This window comes from Euphorbia lathyris, chromosome 7, assembly GCF_963576675.1.
Source record: "Euphorbia lathyris chromosome 7, ddEupLath1.1, whole genome shotgun sequence".
In the NCBI taxonomy this organism is placed as follows: domain Eukaryota; kingdom Viridiplantae; phylum Streptophyta; class Magnoliopsida; order Malpighiales; family Euphorbiaceae; genus Euphorbia; species Euphorbia lathyris.
In genome coordinates, this window is record NC_088916.1 from 74,667,614 (window position 1) to 74,689,697 (window position 22,084).

General features: G+C 34.9%; 2 protein-coding genes across 2 annotated transcripts; one reads left to right on the forward strand and one right to left on the reverse strand.

Annotated features, from left to right (window-relative positions):
* The first annotated feature begins 1,034 nt into the window (after positions 1 to 1,034).
* Positions 1,035 to 9,079, forward strand: LOC136201167 (increased DNA methylation 1-like). Its single transcript, XM_065991757.1, has 11 exons — positions 1,035 to 1,197; positions 1,953 to 4,220; positions 4,326 to 4,458; positions 4,560 to 4,648; positions 4,982 to 5,226; positions 5,625 to 5,711; positions 5,823 to 5,922; positions 6,251 to 6,458; positions 6,553 to 6,796; positions 7,480 to 7,537; positions 7,624 to 9,079. Exons 1-11 carry the CDS (start codon positions 1,135 to 1,137, stop codon positions 7,837 to 7,839), a joined length of 3,711 nt encoding a protein of 1,236 aa, XP_065847829.1. The 5' UTR covers positions 1,035 to 1,134; the 3' UTR covers positions 7,840 to 9,079.
* A 2,481-nt stretch (positions 9,080 to 11,560) lies between these two features.
* On the reverse strand, positions 11,561 to 18,523 carry LOC136235912 (histone acetyltransferase of the MYST family 2-like). The gene is made up of 9 exons (XM_066025998.1): positions 18,181 to 18,523; positions 17,266 to 17,354; positions 16,904 to 16,963; positions 16,191 to 16,400; positions 15,089 to 15,157; positions 14,305 to 14,466; positions 13,950 to 14,043; positions 13,193 to 13,335; positions 11,561 to 12,014 (listed from the first exon to the last, which is right to left on the reverse strand). Exons 1-9 carry the CDS (start codon positions 18,479 to 18,481, stop codon positions 11,811 to 11,813), a joined length of 1,332 nt encoding a protein of 443 aa, XP_065882070.1. The 5' UTR covers positions 18,482 to 18,523; the 3' UTR covers positions 11,561 to 11,810.
* Between the last annotated feature and the right edge of the window lie 3,561 nt (positions 18,524 to 22,084).

Sequence of the window (22,084 nt, forward strand, 5' to 3'; positions counted from 1 at the left end):
TATTATTTTTCTTTCTCATATTGCTAGAAACTTTTCGGCTAGGGAAGATGAAGTTATTGGTATTCGAGAGGCTTTTAGGTGGATCAAACTCATGGATGTGGATGGTGTAGAGATGAAGTCAGATGCGCTGTCAGTGGCAGGGCATATTCATCAAGCATACTTTCGTTCTTCTTATGGTTCAATTATAGAAGATTATAAAAGTATTATTTCCAATATCAACGACATTTCTTATTTCCAGTATCAATGGCATTTCCAGTATCAATGATACTTCGTATCTCTATAGAAGATCTATAAGTCGTTCTACGAATGGAGTGACTCATTTAGCTAGGTTTTCTCATTCTTTGTCAGAACTTGTAGAGTGGAGTAGTGTTCCTCCAGATTTTATTTTATATTACTCGTATGTTAATTCCATTTAATAAAACTTATTTTCTATTAAAAAAACTAAAAGAGTGGGTTGGCACACGTTATTTCGTTTAAGTTTGTTTTAGAAATTTTTACATGAATATAAAATTATAATTATAAAATTACAATTAAGTCATTTTATCACAATTAATTTTCAATATGTCATTATTTTTTATAAATTATAATTTTATATTCTAAGTAAAAAATATAGATCTAAATTAATAAATTCTAAACCTTACTAAATACATCCTAAATTCTTAATTATAAACTTTAATCTGATTATATTATTAGTTTAATATAATTTAAAAAATCATTTAACATAATTTAAAATGAATTTCTATATAAATTTTCCTTTGTTTTATTAAGAAAAAAATAAGGATTTATAAATATAAGACTGCACACGTTTCTTTCAAATTCAAAAAAAAAGAGAGTGCACAAGTGTCAAACATGCAAAACCTCTCTTGTTTTATTTTTTATATAAATATATTAAATAAACAGAAAAAAGGTATAATTGCTATTTTAGTAAAGAAGCAGGGTATTTTAGTAAACATAATATGCTAAAGAGGGGTATTTCAGTCATTACGCGTGTTTTACTTGGGTAGAACGTTTTGGAATTTGGCTGTAAGGCAAACTCTTAACTTAAACCCCAAATTCCATCAACAAAGAAAAAGCTAAACCCCAAATGCCGTTTTGATTTCCTTCGAACACTCCGATTTCTCACTTGTTGCTTCAATGGCATTAGGTTGCAGCTCTCTTCCTCGACGAAAAAGATTATGTAAAGATGATAGAGTTGAGGTATTTTTTCTTTGATTTTCATGCTTATTTGAACACTTTTTAGTGATATTTATCGTTTTGATCGTTTTAGTTTCCGTAGCGGCATTGTAGTTCTTACTGTTCATCTTTTCATATACTCTGTAATGCTGTATCATTTGTTTTATAAGTTCATAATAAGACTATTTTTAAGGATTACAACTAAGCTGTTTGATCTTTGGGGATAAAGCTAATATTTGACCATAATTAGTACATTTTATTCGTTAATTTGAATTTGAATTCCAGTTTCAGATTTTAATTTCAGCAACTAAATTGTGGTTCTTCTTCTTCTTCGTTTCATATACTCTGTTTGGCATGCAAATGCAAATGGTGCCTTAACTTGTTTTGATATAATTGTTAATTTGTTTCATGAGTTCATAATATGGCTGTTTGTTAAAATTAGAATTAGGCTTTAATTGGGGATAATTTATCATTATGGTGTTTATACTTCTATTTTGGTACATTTGTCCATGTATTTTAATTTTTCTATTCATTTGGTATTTTTACACATTATATAAATATCTTGGCCATGCGTGTAACACAGTACTTTTTTTTTCTATAAAAAAATTAGTACTTTTGTCAAGTAACAAATTTTATGTTAAATGTTAAAGTTTACGGATAAGAAGAAATTGAAGTATGTGAGCCAAGTGTTTTAAATTCAGTTACAGGAGTCAAAATGATAAATTGCTTAAGTTTAAGTTTTGATGTTTTTTTGGTGCTAAAGTTTCAAAGTAATGCAGGTAAGGAGCTTAGAAGAAGGATTACATGGCTCGTGGCATAGTGGAGCTCTAATCGAAACTGAATTTCTTGACTCCGAAATCAAATATGTGGTTAAATATGATCACATGCTTGTTGACGACGAATCCGATTATTTTATAGAAACTTTGCTGGTTAATGAGAATGAAGTCTGTAATCTTCGTGGGCGCATTAGGCCATTTCCGCCTCTGGTTAACATCGTAAATTGGGATATCTATTACGGACTGTGTGTGGATGTTTATTATAATGATGGTTGGTGGGAAGGTGTGGTTTTTGACCATGAAGATGGTTTAGAGATGAGAAATGTGTTTTTTCCGGATTTGACCGATGAAATCAAGACTCCAATTACTAATATGAGGATTAGTCAGGACTGGAATGAGGCCACTGGGAATTGGAAGAATCGTGGGACATGGTTTTTCCTGGAATTGCTTGAGGAGCTTGAAGATGAGAATTGGTTTCATATTAAACCAAAGGAATTTTGGTTAGATTTAAGACAGAAAGACAAAATTCAGAAACTTGGTGACTGGACTTCTTCTGATAAACAATTGTGGAGCATTTTGGTGCGTGAGACATTACGTGATAAACTTAAATATGTTGAGGGTCGTCTTTCAGATCTAGTACGCATCCCGGAGTTAAAAGGCTCGGACGAGTCTGCTAATTTGATTAATGTTAATGTGCAGCAATGTCAATCAGATGTATCCGTCCATCAACAAGCAGTAAGCGTTTTGCCTCAGGATTTATCAGTGGTGAAATATGATACTTATTCTTCAGCCAAGGAGGGAGTTTTTTCTAGTTCAGGTGGCAATAATATAAGTGGAGAGTACAAGACTTCGAATTGCAAGAAAAATAGTTGGCTACCTGCTGGCTCGGATATGGTTCCTGCAGCTGAATTTTGCCCCGATGCCATTATTAAGTATTTACAGAGAGGTAAGAAGGATGAAGTTTCTGTCATTGATGTTAGACAACATCTTTTACATCTACATTGGAAAATCGAGTACTCAAAACAAGAACGGACTAGATTACGTTACACTTCTCCTGATGGGAAAGTGTACTATTCTCTTCGCCAAGTCTGTTTGATTTTGAGTGAACATACAGAAAAAAATTCTTCGATCACCCAAGATGAGAATGGAGGTCCATTAAGTAGCCCTGGTGATTCGCCATCCCCTCTTTCTGAGGAGCTATCAGAGAATCAGGTTTCTGTGGTTTCTTCTCATTCTGATATAATTTTGGTTGAACCTGAATACTGCCCAGAAGCAGCTGTGGACTGGTACACATATAAGAAGATGCGGAGCAGCAGTAATAAAGGAGAAGATTTTCAGGAAATGTCATTGAGAGCAAGAAAGCACCTTTCAGCTCTGGGATGGCAATTTAAGCGGGTAACTCTCCGTAGTGGCAAGCGTGAATTGCGCTATATTTCACCAGAAGGGAAAGTTTATGCTTCACTTCGATTGGCCTGCAGAGATTCTAGTGGAAGTTCTGCTTCTGCTTGTAGACATCGGGAGGGGAAAGCAGTAAGTAAGGTTCAGGCAGATGCAGCCTGTCAGAAAATTCCTTCTTCTTTAATATTGAAGTTCAGAAATCCTTTTGCACTTCAGAAATCAAAAGTTGGTGGAATTAAAAAAATCCACTGGAAAAGAAAGGAAAGGTTACTTCTTTCATCTTCTTTACATAAACAAAAGGACATTTCAGAGACTCAGTACTCCCTTGCAAAGTTGAGTAGAAAAAGGAAAACCAGATGTTTGATTGAACTACAAAAGAATGGAGAACGTGTTCTTCGAACAAGCAAAAGAGTGAAGCAGGTTGCTGTTCCTAATCCCTCGCATCAGAAGCCTCTAACAGTCCTGTCTTGGTTGATAGACAATAATATTGTCTTACCAAGAGCAAAAGTACATTTCTATAGCAGAAGCGGGACCCATTCAACTGCTGGAGGTCGTATAACTCGAGAGGGAATCAAGTGCAATTGCTGTTGCACGGTGTATACTCTTAGTGGCTTTAAATTTCATGTCAGTGGCAAATGCCACAAACCGGCTGCCAGCATATGTTTGGAAGATGGAAGCTCTTTGTTAGATTGCCAAAAGAAAATTATACACAAAGAGATGGGAAAATTTGTGGAAGAACCTCTTGGAAATTTAAACGGCAGTCTGCATCAAGGTGAAAATGATAGTATATGTTCAGTTTGTCACTATGGCGGGGAACTTTTATTATGTGATCAGTGTCCTTCATCATTCCACAAAAGTTGCCTTGGTTTGGTAGTAAGTCATATATTTGGTCTTCAAATTTATGATTTGTATGTTTGATATATAATGTTTGAGAACTTACTTTCCTTCTACATTAATTATCCTTTTGAATTTCTATAGGATGTTCCAGAAGGAGACTGGTTCTGCCCATCATGCTGTTGTAAAATTTGTGGCCATAATAAATTGAAAAGAGACACTGAATTTTCTATCGAAGATGATGCTGTTCTGAACTGTACTCAATGCGAGCGAAAATGTTGGTGTACTTAATATGCTTTTGGTCTATCTTGTAATAACTAATTTACTTCACTGAATGTTTGAATTGTCTTTTACATGCCTTCTGTCTATTTGGTACAGGTCATATTTGGTGCATCAGGAATAGAGGAATTACTTGCTTGAAAAATATTCCAAGAGGAAATTGGTTTTGTACCAAAAAGTGCAAAGAGGTAATTACACATGGATAGTTTTTGTATTGATTCGTCCCTTTATACTTCAATTGATCCCATGAACTTTTATTTTGATTTACATGGTCACTTTTATAAGGACCCAATTGAATAAAAATATGAACTTATTTGCTTGATTCAAAACTAAAAGTACAGGGACACAATGGAATAAATTTACAAAATTTCAGGGGCTGAAAATTGCATTCTGCCTTTTTTTTTTTTGCTCATTACTAGTTTTGATAAGACTATTGGCAGAGAAATATACTTCATTCATGGATTATCCTATGGGATGCTATGTCTCCATTTTATTATAATAGTGATGATAAAATATTGCAGATCTTTTTGGGTTTGAATGAGCTTCTAGGAAAACCAATTCCAGTGGGTTCAAGCAACCTTACTTGGACATTATTAAAACCAGATCACTCGGACAGTCATAAACTTGATACTCTTAGTGACGAGGCCTGGATAGAGAACTGCAGCAAGCTCAATATTGCAGTGGACATGATGCATGAATGCTTTGAGCCTGTTCAAGACCCTCACACCAAGAGAGATCTTCTTAAGGATGTTATTTTCAATAAAAGGTAAGAATTTAAATTTTTTTTTTTGTAACGTTCTGAACTTTATTTGTTGTGCTACCTTGTTTCCAGTGTATTTTCTTTTTCTGTTTAATTTTCACAACTTCTCTCATCTTCTCTTATATTTTATGTTTCTTTATCGTATGTGAAATTAGTGTCAGTTTCTTAATAGATACTTGACCAGCTCTTGATCATTTGTGCATTTTGAACATATGTGTCAAATCGTCAATTAAATGTAAGCTTGAGGGTAACTTCCCATTAGTCATATATGAACAACTCATTATGGATCCCTATAATCTTTTGGGAGATCTTAGGGTTCTTAGAAACAATTTAGCAGTTGAAACTTTGGCATATCATTTGCTGACTGGGGTTAAGTTTAATTCTGTTTACTTCTACTTTTTCAGGTCAGAGCTGAAGCGCCTGAATTTTGGAGGATTTTATACAGTAATCCTGCAGAAAGATGATGAGTTTATTTCCGTGGCTACTATTAGGTAGACAAAAATGAAACCTGAAAATCAAGGATCTATTGAGTATTGATCTTCTTTTGCATTTGTGTTTGCTGAATGATGTGATAATATCCAAATGTTACTTTCTTGTTCAAGGGTCTATGGGGAGAAGGTGGCAGAATTACCGCTCGTGGGTACTAGATGTCACTACCGTCGACTTGGAATGTGTCGCATACTAATGAATGTACTGGAAAAGGTACCATTTTGTTTGAGTTGGCTTGAGTAGAAAAGGCCTCAAATTGCTTAAGCTAAATTTGATTCTTAGTGTTTAGCAGATACATCTACCAAAAAAAACATAGTATATAGTATATACGTCTCATGACGATAAACCAAGGTATCAACTAACTAAAGGGTGCAGAATTTATTAGCAATGTTCTGAAAGGAAATCTATTGTTGAAGAGATAGGGAATGTGTTTTTAAATTTAACAAGAAAATTATGGAGGATCTATTATGTGACTAATTAGCTGATTTGTTTTCTTGGATAAGATTCCCAACTGATATCTTTTATATTTCGTTTTCTTCAGAAGCTCTTGGAATTAGGAGTTGAGAGACTCGTTTTGCCTGCTGTTCCTTGTGTGTTGAGTACATGGACTGGTTCCTTTGGTTTTTCCAAACTGACCGACTCCGAGAGATTACAGATTGTAGACTACACGTTCTTGGATTTTCAGGATACTGTCATGTGTCACAAGCAACTGATGAAAATTCCTTCTGCTGAACCATGCCCATCAAGAGGTATATTTTTAGGAGAGCTTAAAATTATCTTGTGAAGTGGTTAATAAATCAACTGTTTTATTGAACATCTATTGGACATGTTTATGTTTTGCAGCAATACTACCAAGACTCGACAATTATGCAGACGCAAGTTATGATAATGTGGATCTTGAAGGATCTAATGCTGTCTCTGAAGTATTTCAAGTAGACCAAATTCAGGCTGGAACTTCGGAGCAAGGTCAAGCAGAGTATGCAGATGCAAGTTATGATAATATGGATCATGAAGGATCTAATTCTGTCTCTGAAGTATTTCAAGCAAACCAAATTCAGGCTGGAACTTCGGAGCAAGGTCAAGCAGAGTATGTGTTCTCTCTCTCTCTCTCTCTCAGGGAAGATCGTAATTTAAAAAATTCAAGTAAACTGGTTGATTTAGTCAGTTCGTGGAGAATTAGTAAGATCAATAACAGGTCATTAAATGAGTGCTACTCTTTTTTGTTTGATCCTTCAATCTCTATATTAAGTAATGTTATGAGCTGTAATATAGTCTTTCCATATATGATGAAAATTATTTATCCTATTGGGTATAACATGTTATCAAATTAATGACATTAGGGCTTACAAAAATTGGGGATTTTGGTTGAACAATGGGATTTCAACTGCAGTGCAATCCTTGCGTTTCCATGTTTGGAATTTTTTTCTTCAATTTTCTCCTTAAAACTTTTGGTGTGTTCAAAGGTCGCTGCATCGGTTGCGAGTCTAGCTATCGGGTCCAGTAACTTGGGTTCATTGGTTTTCGGGTCTAGTAGTTCAACAGTTATTTAGTCTATGCTCCAGTTGGTTGCTTGTGGCTTCGAGAATAAAACACTTAGCGTAAACATTGAACTTCCTTAAGCACAACGGTGGAAAAAAACCCCACTGAACTGACCTGAACCGGAGAGACAAAACAGTTCTTATATATATACATATGTTCTTATCCACTTTCTGTTGTTTTAATTATAAATCTTTTCCTAGTACTAAGTTCTAACCTCTTTTAATCTACCAGTGGTACTACAATAAACAGCACAAGTCATGCTGAAGGGCCGATTGATCTCGCAATTACGGTATCATTCATTTATATTTACTCTCTAGTTCTTGTATACAATATATAATTCTTAATCCATTATCTGATTGTTATTTTTGTCAACAGTTGAACTCTGAATCGGAACCTTGCGCCGAAAAAATTAGTACAGATTGCTCAGCTGGCGAATCCAGTGGAAAGCAGGAATTAAGTGAGAATAATGGTGGTAATAGTCTTAACTTGGAAACCGGAGATGGAGTTGGTGGTTTGATGGTCTACACCCGGAGATCAGAAAAAGATGAGCTTAATGGAAAATTGAGGTACTATAAAAGGAGGAGATTATAGTTCTCTGCTAGGTTATCTTTGGTTTTGGCTATCTGAAAATAGAAGTTAAGTTTAGGCAGTACATACTGTGTTCGTAATGCAATTTGTCTTGCCGTGATTTGGCTCTGTTTGTGTGTTGATTGGTCATTCTATATCGTTTATTGCATCAATTTATGCAGAATTTTGCCTTTTTAGTTGAGAGGCAAAAATACCAGTTTATGGTATTCGGAGAACTATAGGTATCTTCCTCTATAAGAATCGGATAAAAGACCAAAATGATTTCCATTCTCAAACTATATAGTATAGTTATAGTACCATTTTAGTATGCTTTTGAAACTATAGGCGAGTATATATTATGTTTATCGTGTCAGACGGAAGAGATGATGAAAATGCATATTAGAAACGCGTTCTACCAAAAATCGCCTTTAGCATAACATTTATTTTCTCATCCCTCTGCCACAATAAACATTATTCTTGTCTATAAAAAAGGGCGGCCCGGTGCACTATGCGTCCCCGCTTAAGCGAGGGTCCGGGGAGGGGTCCCACCACAAGGGTGTACTGGGAGCAAGCCTTCTCCTGCCAATTTTTTGGCAGGAGGCCGCTCCTAAGACTCGAACCCGTGACCTCTCAGTCACATGACAACAACGTTTACTGTTTTAAAAACAACACATCAAAGTGGTATATAGTTTGAGAACAGACATCATTTTGTCTTTAATCCCTACTTATAATTGCAGAAATGTCGGTAACATCATTTCCAACTTATGGCTGCCCCCTCCCCGCATATTGCCTCAACAAATATTGTCTTCAATATTTGTGTCCTGACCAAAAACATAAGTTTGGTTTAATATATTGTTTATGTTTAATAATATGAATGTGTTTTTTGACAATTCAATTGGCGGACTGTGTTTCCGCCATGGAAGATACCCGTAACTACTCCAAAATTGTAAAATGTTTTGTAGATACTTGTAGTTAGATTTGGTTTAAACTCTTAGCCAATTGTAACGGTTACCTTAAGGAAATAGTTATTTCATCGAGGTTTAACGCATCGTCAAGGGTATATAATTATAATGTACTTATATATATATATGTCTTTTATATGTAAATTTGAAAGTGATAAGGATTACACGGCTTACCAATCTTTGTGCGTTACGATTTAGTGTTCGTTTATTCCGCGTTTATTCTTATTCTATGTTGTAATCTTTTCCTATTCTAGTTAGAACTCTATACTAATTATAGATTGTGTATGAATACTCTTGTAATCTCCTTGTTTAATTGTTGAATATAAAAGACTTGTTAGTTTTTCATGGTATTATAGCTTGGATCCTACGAATCTCGGAATTTCCTTTAAACCCTAATCACTCGATTTTTTCGAAACCTCATTGTTAATTCAACCGTGGCCGCAAGTGGACCAAAAGCAACCAAAACAAGTAGCTCCTTCGGCAGCAACGACATTTCTCACACTACCTCCAACAATGGCAATACAGTAAAACCTCTATATAGGAATACTACTTCTATTTTGTTATAAAAAAAATCGGTCACAACTTGGTAATAACCTCTATTTATTATTAATCTTCTAATTGTTATACAAATAGTTCGATTCCAAGTGTATTCCTATATAGAGGTTTTACTATAATAGGCAATAGGCAAGAGTTTGAATCTGTTGACTTTAATGATATTATCATTAAGAGGTGCAATTACTTTGTTATAAACAAAGTAAATTTTATGTTGCTATATAATTACGATCGAATTTATTCTTTTAAAAAAATCATAAAAAATACACTTATACTCTAAATTCTTTTATAAAAAATACATTATTGATAGTTTCAACTAGATGTTTAGGAGATTTGATTTCTTTTAGTTTTTGTGTTTTGTTTCACATAGAATTCCACTTTGGAATTTAGGAAGTTTGCTTTGGACTTTTACTAAGAATTCTAGTTTGTAATAAGACTGATTAGTTTTTGTAATAAGAACTATTTTCTTCTTGATAGTTTTTGTGGTAATGCCTTAAATCAGTATATCCTATTTCCTATTCGGAGTAGTATTGTGTTTCGGAGTTCTACTTGGATTCGGAATCATGGGGACATTGTGTGATCATGGGTTCCTAGTTGGATTAGGATCATGAGTTCCTAGTTGGATTAGGTTAGATTGTGTATTATAAATATCCCCATTATGTAAACCTAATAATGTAATCTGTTTTTCTGCTTCCTAATAAATACTATTCTCCTTCTGTCCGTGGACTAGCCAACACAACGTTAGTGAACCACATAAATTTATGTTTCGATTATTTACTTATTTATCTTTCGTTAATTCTGTATAACAGTTTTCAATAGAGGTTTCTTTTGTGTTTTCGAATAATTCGGAATTTAAATCATTAATTTGTTTTGTAAGGATTCTCTTTTTCTCTAGAGATTGAATTTGTATCTTTGCAACTTTGTTTTCAAAGGGGTTTCTTCAATCACAATTGAACAATCAAATTAGTTTCTTGGAGATTTGGATCGGTTCTTTGATATTTAGTTTTGCAGTAGTTTTTTTTACTCTAATTTATTAGCTTTCCTAGAAATCGGTTCTTTGATATTTAGTTTTTGAGACACCATTCATTGGTCCGCATCAGTTTGATATTAGATTGAGCTCGAACTTTTTCAAATTTTATCCGTTTTTTGAAAAATAATTCATCAAAAATATCTTTTCAGTTATGAATTTTGTGATCGACATTTTACATGTGCATCATTTTATTACTTATAACAGATCATAAATATATGAATAGATTTGAAAAAAATAAAAATAAAAACTGTAGTGTATTTTATCCTGATATGATACTGATGCAGAATAAAGAATAAACATTTATGTTTTATAATAATATCCGAAATTGACCCAAAGTGCTAACGGTAGAAGTAAATTTGCTATTGACGGCTAACGTTAGTGATAAAACTGTTCTTAACTGTACCTTATCAGATTTAGGAACCATAATTGTCTATCAATCCTTCCATTGAAAACCAATATTGTCAAAATCAGACCAGACAACAAACTGGATTTAAAATTGGATCACAAGTTACTTGGAGTAATTCGAATTGTTGGGACAGACAACATAATAAATAAAAAGGTAAAGTACAACAAAAATCATCAATGTGCTTTCACTTTTTGTTAAACCGATACATAAAAAAAAAACTTATCCAAACAAAGACTATGAGTTTCATTTTGTTAAATGATCGTTTAGTCTGTCACTATAAAAATAACCATTAACGATCTCAAATGGAAAATCCAAAAATTAAAATTATTTAGTACCACATTTACTATAAAAAAAAAAAAAAAACGGTCCGGTCGCACTACGCGTCCCTGCTGAGCGAGGAACCATGTTTACTATAAAACAAAAAAATTATTTTTCAAAATCATCATTTTCTAAATTCTCTTTAAGCATTCACTTTCTCTCCTATCACCAAACAACATCTAAATGAGCTCAAAATTAAAAAGTTGAAGAATTAATTGTTTAAAAAATCATTAAATCTTTGAATTTTTCAATTTTAAAATTATCAACGTTCATTTTAAATTTTGAGGTCCTTGTATTTAGAAAAGCAAAAAACTGCACACATTTTCTAGTCGCAAACAAAAATCACAATCCTCATCTAAACAAAATTTTCTTTTCAGGTACCGGATTAACAAAAAAACTGAGTTTTTTTACACTTTATCCTAAATGATATATATATATAATTATGATTATAAATAAATAGAAGAATAGAACAATAAATTGAAGGTCCACTAGCAAGGTGCATGATTTATATGATTATAATTGACTTAATCAACAATAATACATGATTAATAACTCACCAGCTGAGAAGATATGACAAATTACATAGAAGGATCAGAGGCATTTCAGTTTTATGCAAATACTACAACTCTTTACATGTATTCACCTAATTTAGTTAATACCCTAAGACCTACATTTGTACATGGGAAGAGTGTTAAGTCGAACCGGCATGTAATTATTACAATCATAATCAGCCCTGTTCTTTGTAAGGAGTCCAGATCAATTTGCTCACGTCAACCTCAAGTCCGCCACGTCCGGCAGCTTTAAGATGACGATCTAAGACTTTTGGATCAGCACAAATTACATGCTGACCCTTCCTGTATTGGATCAATTCTAGGCTCTGAAGGGTTTGCAAAATATCATCAGCCTTTATTGCTGTCATGTCGCTCAGCTCCTGCAGAAATGTGAGTTGTGATCAATGGAGGACTCACATAAAAGCAAAAAACTGTGGGAATAACATGTAGCCATTGCATCTATGTGAACCATGTGGTACAGTGGGTGTGTGGCCCGAGTTTGATCAAAAATCCGGCGAAAAGAAATAACAAACACTAGAATAAATCTCATTTAAATCAATCTTAAGAGAAATTGAGTAAAAATGTCAAACAGAAATTTTTTAATTAATAATCCACGCCTTAGAAACTATTACAACTCCAAGGAATTTACAGGCCAGTGACCACTAAATACTCCTAACCCGAGAAGGAAAAGAAAAACAAATATAAAATAAAACGGAATAAAATTAATTCCAATTTGACAGAAACACTAAAATTCTGATTCCTACTAGAATTAGGATTGCCAAGGTTTGGTCCTCGAACTATCAGAAATAGAACAAAAATGCCATGAATCTTAATTTCTTAATGAGAAAACTATCACTGTTTAACTTTGGTTCACCCATGGTCCTTTTATCAGGGAAGCAAACAAATTCACTGGAGATGCCACGTGGATGACAGGTCATCAAAATCTCATGTGGAAAAAAAAATTATTATTCCCATCAAAATTATTTTTTGATGATATGTCATCCAAGTGGCATCTCCGGCGAATGTGTTTGTTGGTTCTTGGCATGGGTGTAATTAACCCGGATTTCCATGCTAAACAGTGTAATTCCAATTCCTAATGGAATTAGACGTCTTTCCAATAGAGTTTGCATGTGATAAGTCTTCAGAGCCAAGTATTTACTCAAGCACAACACAGAATTTAGAAAGTAGTAGCTACTGCAAGGAAATTCACTAACATAGAATAAATCACAAGGGAGTTTGCATGTGATAGTCTTCGGAGCCAAGTGGATACTCTTCCAGCATAGCTGCATAGGGGAGTTAAATTGGCAGAAGAAACGACCATGGTCCACGGGTAATTTTTATGTACTTCTGGGTCTAATCGAACAAGCAAAAATTAAGCCATCTGGAAAACATAGCATGCCTACTTTTGCCTATGCTTCTATGAACCACAAGTTACATGAACGTGTCTATTCCCAAAGATTTCTCAACCGAACACAAGCTTAGAGAGGACATGGAAGAAATCGAAACAACAAAACAAAACTTGTCCGGATCATAATAAAGACGCAAACTGTGCATATACCTTGATTGAAATATTTCCCTTATGCTTTTTCAAGATGTCCAAAAGAACTCGGGTCCAGTATCCTCTGTAGCTCAATAACCCCAAGTCAGAGAGTGGTCTTTCAGGTGTTCCAACTTTACCTTCTTTCTTGGAAAGTTCATATGCTGCTCCACATGAGAAAAAAGAAAAAGAAAAGAAAAGAAAATCAAAATATATAAATTACAAGGAACTTCTCCCGTTCTCATGTAATGATAAAAAATGATTTTTGCTGGCTTTCTGTCTCTCAATACTATTTTCCATGAGAACATCCTATATGAATTTGCTCTTTTATTGCAACTTAAAATCTTAACAAACAATTCAATTGCCAAAAGATTAGAACCAATTCTGCTGGCTCTCAGTCTCTCGATACAAATTGTAATTACACATCCAATGATCCAATACAGCATTTGCTCGTCATTGCGACTCAAAATTTTATCAAACAACTCAATTGCAGAGACTTCAGAAATAAGCATTTGCACCAATATGTAATGACTGGCTATTATACTTTGGCAAAATTCTTACTTGAGCAACTTAACATCCACTTTTCTCCAATAACTAAAAGATCAATTCCTCATTTGGTAACGTTATTCCACCAGAACAACCAGTCCAAAAATAAAATAAAATAAAATAAAGCATAAAGACACATGTAAAGGGAACAAGATCACACAAACAGGATTTAACATGACAGAAAATTGAGATACGCTAAGACAAATTAGAGACTACAAGGCAGAGAGCTTACAGAAGGCAATCAAAAATTTGCCATAGCCTTTTCTTTGGTAAGGAGGAAGAGTGAGGATACAAGCCAAATTATAGGACTCCTCTGAATGTTTTTCCTGTATCAATATATAGAAACAATTTTACATGAATGCCATCTTGAAAGATGCAAAATTAATTGACCAGAACCAAAAGCAGATTCACACCATCAAACAACAATATATAATATGGGCACTAGAAGCACTAAAATATTATGCAGGAAACTAAGAAGATGTTTTAAAGCTAGATGGTATTATCGCAAATTGTAATAATGTTTCACATCATACCAATCTTTGTTGCAACCTGCATTAATGCATAGATAAGGGTAATGAACTGAATACCTTGGAAAAATATCCAACCATGTGACATCCTCGATCATCACATTCACACAAAACATAGAATAGAAACAGGTCAACGTCATAATACAGGGTCTTGTGATCAAGAAACAGCTTTGCCAAATAACAAAGGTTCTGCCCATAAACTTTGTTCTTTTTGCCATCGACCTACATGAAAACATTCCGTCAAAGCAAAGCCAACTGCAGAGATTTCAACATTCTATTACTCAATAAAAACGAACAAAGGAGTGATGAATTGTAAATAAAATTTGGGGAAAAAAGTATAACAAGAATATACTCAAGCATCTTGGAAATGCTATCATCGCTATCTTTTTGCATCTGATGAAATAAATGAATTTCGGGGCCAGGAAGTATACCAACAAAAATGAACTAAACCAGAAAAGAAGGGACAACTGGAGGAGCAACAGTCTTCAATTTGAAAAGTAAAAATAAAAAATTTAGGTAGTGTTTGGTAAAAGTTGACATTTTATGCGTCGGATATTATATATGCTGAAAATATTAAATCACAAAAGCTTCACTTGTAATGAAAATTAAGCACTAAACATAATCTATTCAATGACTTCTTCTAAATATTTTATTCATTCAGCGATACTATGAAGTATTTTGGGGATATAAAGATCAAGTTCACAAAATTTCAAACCAACAATCATAAAAATATGAAATATTGGACTTATAGTTTTAAGTATTGAATCACATTATCAATACCACTTGTGCCAAAAGAGATTTGAAATTAAATTTGCAAATCACTCCAAATATCTTATTCCTCTACCTCAAACATGGACAATGTCCCACATCGATAAATCTCATCACCGGGTGGATGCTTCAGATCACACTTCCTCTGCATAAATGAGATTTGAAATTAGAGGGGAAAGTGAAAAATTAAACAAGCAAGCACCCATATAACATTTATTAACTGACCACAAATAATGAAACTGCAGAAAGATATGTAAACGGATTAAATAAATAAATAATCTTACTTTATACACTACCATTGGTATTAAAAGCAATTAGGAAAAAGATGAAAGAGCAGATAGTGAAGATTTTCCTTGAACTAATTATTGCAAGAAACAGATGAGGAAAAATAATTATAGCAAGAGCCAGAAAGTTGGTTGAATAAAAGGTTTTTTTTGTTCATTCATTAGACTTGGATACAAGCATAAACTCAAATTGAACAGCATTCAGCTTGACTCATCAGTTTATCAGCAATCTCAGTTTAATCTGGCAGTTGTCTAGTTTTCTGGTCATCCATTGCCAAAGAAAGATGAGGAGCTCTCTGTGTACACATTTCTAATTGGCACTTACAAACAATTAAATTTTCAATGAACAATGAAGAGAATTTTGATCCAAAAAAGCATTAAAAAAAAATTAAAAACATGAAGCAGAGAATCCCAGATTTTGCCTGCCTTCATAGCAGTCCTAAACACTTGAGTTATATGGTCAATTAGAGCAATCTACTCAAAGGAGATGAAAATTATGTGAAAATGTTATTAAACAGGAAAAACTGCCAGACTGTATATTCAGAAAATCAAAATCTAGGCAGTTGCATCAAATCAAGTATGGTACCATAAAACAAAACATTCAGAGAAGGCAGTTAGACAACTGTATCAAGCACCCCTCAAAGGATTTTAAAAAAAAATGTATTAGAATGCAGATATCAAAGGTTTCTGCTCACACTTTAGAAATCATATTTTGTTAAGAAACTTAATCCTAACTCCACCTCAAAAGCTACCTCAAAGGGCGAGGATTGCACAACCATACAAATGATATTATGCATCTAGAACTAGCTAACACAGGGTGTGTTAATAATCTTGAAAGCAAAAAAAGTTTGACCACTAAAGAGCATTGACAAAGAAAATTGAGACACAACTCACCATATGCCTTTGGAGCTGTTCTTTACGCTTCATGAAATTGAGGCAAAACTCACAAAAGTACAGCTTGACAGAATCATTGTATTCTGGTGGGAAGGGGGAGAAGTACCAGGTCTCAATCTCATATCTCCCAAGTTCAATAGTTGCTATATTTTTTACTTTTGTGAATTCCTCATGTTCACGCAAGCTGGCAGCATCAAGCTCCTCATGACCCTGAAAACAGATAGATGCTAGTCAGAGTCAGATCAAATACCCAAAGTTTTAATATGCAATATTATAACCCTACATAATTCAAAAAGGTCCATAAGCAATTAAAATTACAATATTTCTTCTACTTCTTTTTTCCATAGTTTATCTCATTCTATTTTTCATGCCTCAAACGTCACATAGAAATTTCTACAATGATCACTCGATCATTATGTGTGCTCTTTTCTGCAAGCATATTTGCATAAGCATATAGAAGTGTGAGTAACTGTAACTTAGTGTTCACATGCAAATGAGACAAGAGACTGAAGAATACATCAAAGATCGCTATATCAAAACTTGAATGCTTGCCTAACTGACTTGTTCAAGATATCATTTCTCATTTATGCCTTTTATAGAAGTGAACTCATGCTTCCAATTCCACCATAAGAGATATATTTGCTATCAAAGTACCTCTATAACAAGGTGCAAATATAAACAATATTTGAGAGCAATCTGAAACTTGTACATACCTCCACATGTCTTTCATCAATCTTACGCTTCTGGTGGCGTGTCATTTTCAAGCTTGTTACCTGCAAAGTTCTTCAAATTAGATGAAAGGATCTAAAAGAAAATACCATTATCTGCAGAGAACTTCAAACACCACCAAAGGACCCAGATATAGAAGGAAAGAATTCATATTAGCTTATCTAGGACATAAGCCTATATAGCCTATACATTTGGCAATCAAGTCCATGTCTTTCCCTCAAGATAGTGTACTTTGACAGATGTAAGAAGTCTGAAAGAAACTCCCTGTCCAAGTATTATTATTCACATAGTAATGCATTGTGATAATGAAGCAAGAATTAACATGTCAAGCAACAAAACAAATTACCTTGTCTTCCACCTTCTCATCAACAACAGTCTCCACTGAATCAAGATCCAGCTGTTCAAGTTTCACCCATTCATCAAGCCTCCTATTGACTGCCAAAAAAATTAAAATATAAGATAGATCTCAAAGAACACAAATTCAAGAAAACTACTGAATGCTACAACAGATATGCTGGAAGAACCTCGAGAATGCAAAAATGTGAATGTGTCCCGAAGTTTCTACAAATAAATATTAAAAGCCTAACAATGTCCCAAACTAAAATAAGTTAAGCTTCCAATATACATTGTAAATTCTCTCTATCACATATTCACAGACACATTCACATGCTAATACAGCCTTGCTTTTCTTCCCTCAGTATCGGCAGTTACCCAAGTAGTTCCTTTTATTAATTCATAATCATTATGCATATTCAAATCCGTATACTCATTCAAAATATTAGTCCATCCATTCCATTATATTTGTCGTTTTTGTTGTTTTCACTAGGATTAAGGAGTGGCTAAATTTAGGATGAATTTGAGTGGTTAACACTGTTTTAGAAAGACTCAAAATTGCTGAACTCACAAACTTAAATCTAATTAACAGATTAAATACGTTTTCTAAACCTCAAGACACTTACATTCTTTGAGTGAATTCTTTGACTAAATGCAGAGTATTAGAAAAAAGAAAAACAAATTTCACTTTGAAGTCTAAAAATCTCAAATAAATGGAATGTGGATTTTCTCAAAAACCAAAAATATAATGGAATGGAGGCAGTATTACTCTTGAGGAACTAGTGTAGCTCATCTCCCTACAGTCCATTTTGAACCACAAAAGAAAGAGAAGTATAACAAAATGTCCACTCTCATATGTGCAATTGAATATTAAACCCTAGCCCTAAAATCATGAATCACAGTGAGCAACAAATTGACTAATACTTACACTCTGTGTAATGGACGTAATACTCGTAATCATTAGGCCCGCCGAAACTCATCCTGCGGCGCTCGATGACCTTTACCTGGTGGTATTTTCCGTCCCTCCAACGGCACATCACCCGAGTACCGACTTCCAGCGGCAAAATACTACTAGACTTCCTCTTCTTCAACGAGTCAGACTCTGTGAGCATCATGTGAGCGGCCGGTGGAGGCATCCCGTCGTAAGCTGACCGAGGCTTCTGGTCACCGTCGGCGATCGAGTTTGTCGAGCCGTTCTCCTGATTTGGTGGTGTCTCAATGGAACCCATAATCGGTTGCCGTGTTAGTTTCAAGTGGGCTCGCTTATCTAAAAGATAACAGAAATATAGTTTGGGAGAAGCCAATAATAGGCTTCTTTGGCCCATATGACTGTTGCCTTTACCCTATATCTTTATTAATGTTATTATTATTAAATAATTTATGAAAAAATTACATAGAAATACAGATTTGAAAAATTATCAACAGTTTGATATGAATTAATGATGAGTGAGTTAGTTTTACTCGTAAACTAATAAAGATATTTTTTCTCTAGCTAAACTAGAAGGAGTTAATCTCGAGGTTTCACGGACTAAATCCATAGGAATAGTGAAATCCACCTTGTTAAAGGAATAAACCTTAACAAGCTCTCAAAAAGAAGATATAACTTTGACTAATGAAAATTTAAGTTAATTACAAAGAAAGAGATGAATTTATATCATCTTAAAATCTAAAGCCCGAATTACATAAATAATTAAATGGGTAAAATGGGGTAAGGGTAAAGGGTGACAAGCTTGTAAATAGGGTAGTGGCACAAGTTGTAAATAAATGATGGTAAAGTTGTAATTAAAAGAAAGATTGAGTGAGGGTCAAATCCGATCTGCAAGACATTTTAAAGAGTCCACATGGCGTGTGAGTTTCTCACAGCGTCTGGGATATAATTCGAAAATCCACATGGGGTGTGGGATTCTCACACGGCATGTGGGTTTGGTGATGAGTCTATGATGCTGAATTTTAACATCCACACGACGTGTGTGATATATTTTCCAGATAATACCCTTCATCTTTGCTCTGTTGTGTTGTCCTTTTAACCCGAATTCTTCTACCACTCGTCTCCTCTCGTCCAGTCGACTAGATGCCTGTATCATACACTTCCTCTTGAAAAAGAACTTGACCTCAAGTTACTTGTTTAGTATAGAAGAAACTCTTTAATCTTGAGCGGATTCAACGCTCTCAAATCGAACCAAGGTGTTGTTCGAAATGAGTTCACCAAGCTCATTCCACAAGCTTCCAGATTCACCTTCTTCACACGAACTTCATCCCATATTTCAACTTGTGACTTGCCCCGGTTCTCTTCCGCCTTGACATTCGTCTTCCACTTCCTACCAGCATCAAATGGGACGTCTTTGGCGAAGCTGGTCAAACCACTCCTCCACAAGATCTTGCATTCTCTTCCAACTTCACACGACATGTCGAACGGACCAGCCCAGGACCTTCTCGGTCTCCACATCACTAGCTTGAAAATTAGCCACCAATTTTCTCTACTCATAGCAGACGTCAAATGGAATGTCCCAGTGAAACATATAAACCCAATTGGAGCGATCCCTTAACCACTCTTCAAACCCCCAACATGACTTAAGTTGAATCTTCCCGGACTTCACTAACCCTCGTGTTATTACCCCGGATGCTATGCTCAATATCTACTCGCCCATTGCCGACATCAAATGGAATAACCTTGCAACACTTGTCAACCCACTTCATATTGATCTCATTAACACTTCTACAAACCCCTTCCTTGTCTTGAGTTAACAATCTCGGGACTTCTAGATTCAACTATTCACTAACTTGGACACTATCCCATAACTCTTAAATATATCACATTGTTTGTACATCACACCGGATGTTGTTCTATTTCCCCAAATACTCCATGAGGCTCACACTCTTCGGCACAATATTACATCTCATAGACCCCTCATAGGGTGGATTCTTTCTCAATAAACACAACATAGCTCCCAACACACATATTTCAACAAAGCACAAAAGAATAAGTTCAGATTTTACTAAGTAAGCAACTTGATTCATCTGCATCATACATGTGCTAGGAGTACTGGTTTTTTCAAAAAGTGTCACAAGGTACCCTTCATCCTCCGCCTTAAAGCTCAATTTACCATGTGTAATAATAGGTATACTATCTCCGGGATCCCATGCCATGTCACGTGGTATCTTCCCCAAAGGTAGAAGTATGGGTGGAGCCAGAGGGGGCGGGGAAGGTCAGTCGATCCTCCGACTCTGTCAGAAAACCCCATAAAGGGGATTTCCTTCCTAGCTCCACCAGAAACTTCAGCCAATCCTCCGACTCTGTTAGAAAATCCCATAAAGGGGTTTTCCTTCCTAGCTCCACCAGAAACTTCCATGGTTAGGGCTCAAGCCATGGTATAAGGTATTTTTTTTTATCAGCAAACATCTTTGTTAATATGCTAAGAAAATGAAAGAGAGATGCTTTTTAATTAAAGAATAGAATTACGAGAATGCCAATATTTAGGTACCAATTTAGTAAATTTTGTCATAGGATAAGGTGGTTTCAGGTTTTATGTCTATTGAAAATTGGAGAATGCTGGTGGCATGTCTGACATGCTAGGGATGTGTCTATTTTCTTAATTGTGCATTCGTATAAGTGTCAAACCCTTGTTAGGATTGTGTTAGTAGATGAAAAAATTTGGAAACATCCACCTACATGCACACCAAAGCAAATAATAACACTCAAATTCAACCATAATTATTTAATGGGAAAATTACAAAAATGGGTCAAATGGGAGGCTCATTTATATATTTAACTCATTTACTCAATCTACTACATATCTAGACTGTTTTTGTGTGACTTTCCTATAATACCCCAAACCTTTCCACTTCCCCCCTACGCGAACGGTCTCTCCCCCTTCTCCTTGGTTACGCGAAACGGTTGGCTCCTCCATTAATGATTTCCAGACTTTTGATCTTCCTATCTTCCTTTAAATTGCACGAAATCTGCACCATTTCTCCAAATCGTAATGTATTTCTCTTCTTCCTCTCTTCATCTCTTGATTCTTCATCTTCCTAATGCTAGAAAATGAAGCCATGGTTCTTCATCTTCCTGTTCCTGCTCATTACTTGGTTTCTTTCTTCTTGTTACCATCAAAGAAATGGTTATTCTACGTTGTTTCCATCGTTTTTTCCAGTTTATCATATTGTTATTGTCGCTTTTAAGGGTGAAAGGCGCGAAAAATGTAAGTATCTACTGTTTTCTCTGCGTTTTCCATGAAATCACTTCGCATAGTCGATGATTTCATGAAGATCTGTGATGAGAAAGAGCCTGAAACGTGACGATCTGCTTAGCGAATCGATTATTTCACGAAGTTTGCGAGTAGAAAAGTTCATAATTTCACTCGCAGATTTCGCGAAAGCATCGATTCGCTAAGTAGATCGTCACGTTTCAGACCTCGCAGACTACGCAAAAGCATCGATTCGCTAAGTAAAATCATCCTCTTCCCTACACATTTACATTCACATGTTTCACTAAGCCTCATTTCCCGAAGCCAAATCGTCCTTTTTTCCTGTCTAACATGATTAATTTTTTTTAAAGGTGATTGAATACATAACATCCCTTTCTGGAAGGCGGTGTCCTCGGATGCAGAGGAGATGACTTTCCTTCCCGTATAGGGAGAAATTTCCCTCAAGATTGGTACATTCACTTTGAAATGATTGGTTAGGAGAGATTGTGTCAATCTTGGTGTGCACCATCGGACACGTCCATCCCAAAAGGTATGGACTTCCATTTCTCATCCCAAAAAGTCTGGACTTCCTGTAGAGGGAGAAATTTCTGTTCAGATTAGTTAGGTTCACTTTGAAGTGATTTGTTA

What these genes read in the sequence shown, in the direction of transcription:
- LOC136201167 (XM_065991757.1), top strand. Translation starts at nt 1,135, where the DNA reads ATGGCATTAGGTTGCAGCTCTCTTCCTCGACGAAAAAGATTATGTAAA. An exon ending in AAAGTTGCCTTGGTTTGGTA is followed by an intron (nt 4,221 to 4,325) that starts GTAAGTCATATA and finishes GAATTTCTATAG; the next exon opens with GATGTTCCAGAAGGAGACTG. An exon ending in ATTTCCGTGGCTACTATTAG is followed by an intron (nt 5,712 to 5,822) that starts GTAGACAAAAAT and finishes TTCTTGTTCAAG; the next exon opens with GGTCTATGGGGAGAAGGTGG.
- LOC136235912 (XM_066025998.1), bottom strand. Translation starts at nt 18,481, where the DNA reads ATGGGTTCCATTGAGACACCACCAAATCAGGAGAACGGCTCGACAAAC. An exon ending in AACAGCTCCAAAGGCATATG is followed by an intron (nt 15,158 to 16,190) that starts GTGAGTTGTGTC and finishes TCATTTATGCAG; the next exon opens with AGGAAGTGTGATCTGAAGCA. An exon ending in GGACATTGTCCATGTTTGAG is followed by an intron (nt 14,467 to 15,088) that starts GTAGAGGAATAA and finishes GTTTTCATGTAG; the next exon opens with GTCGATGGCAAAAAGAACAA.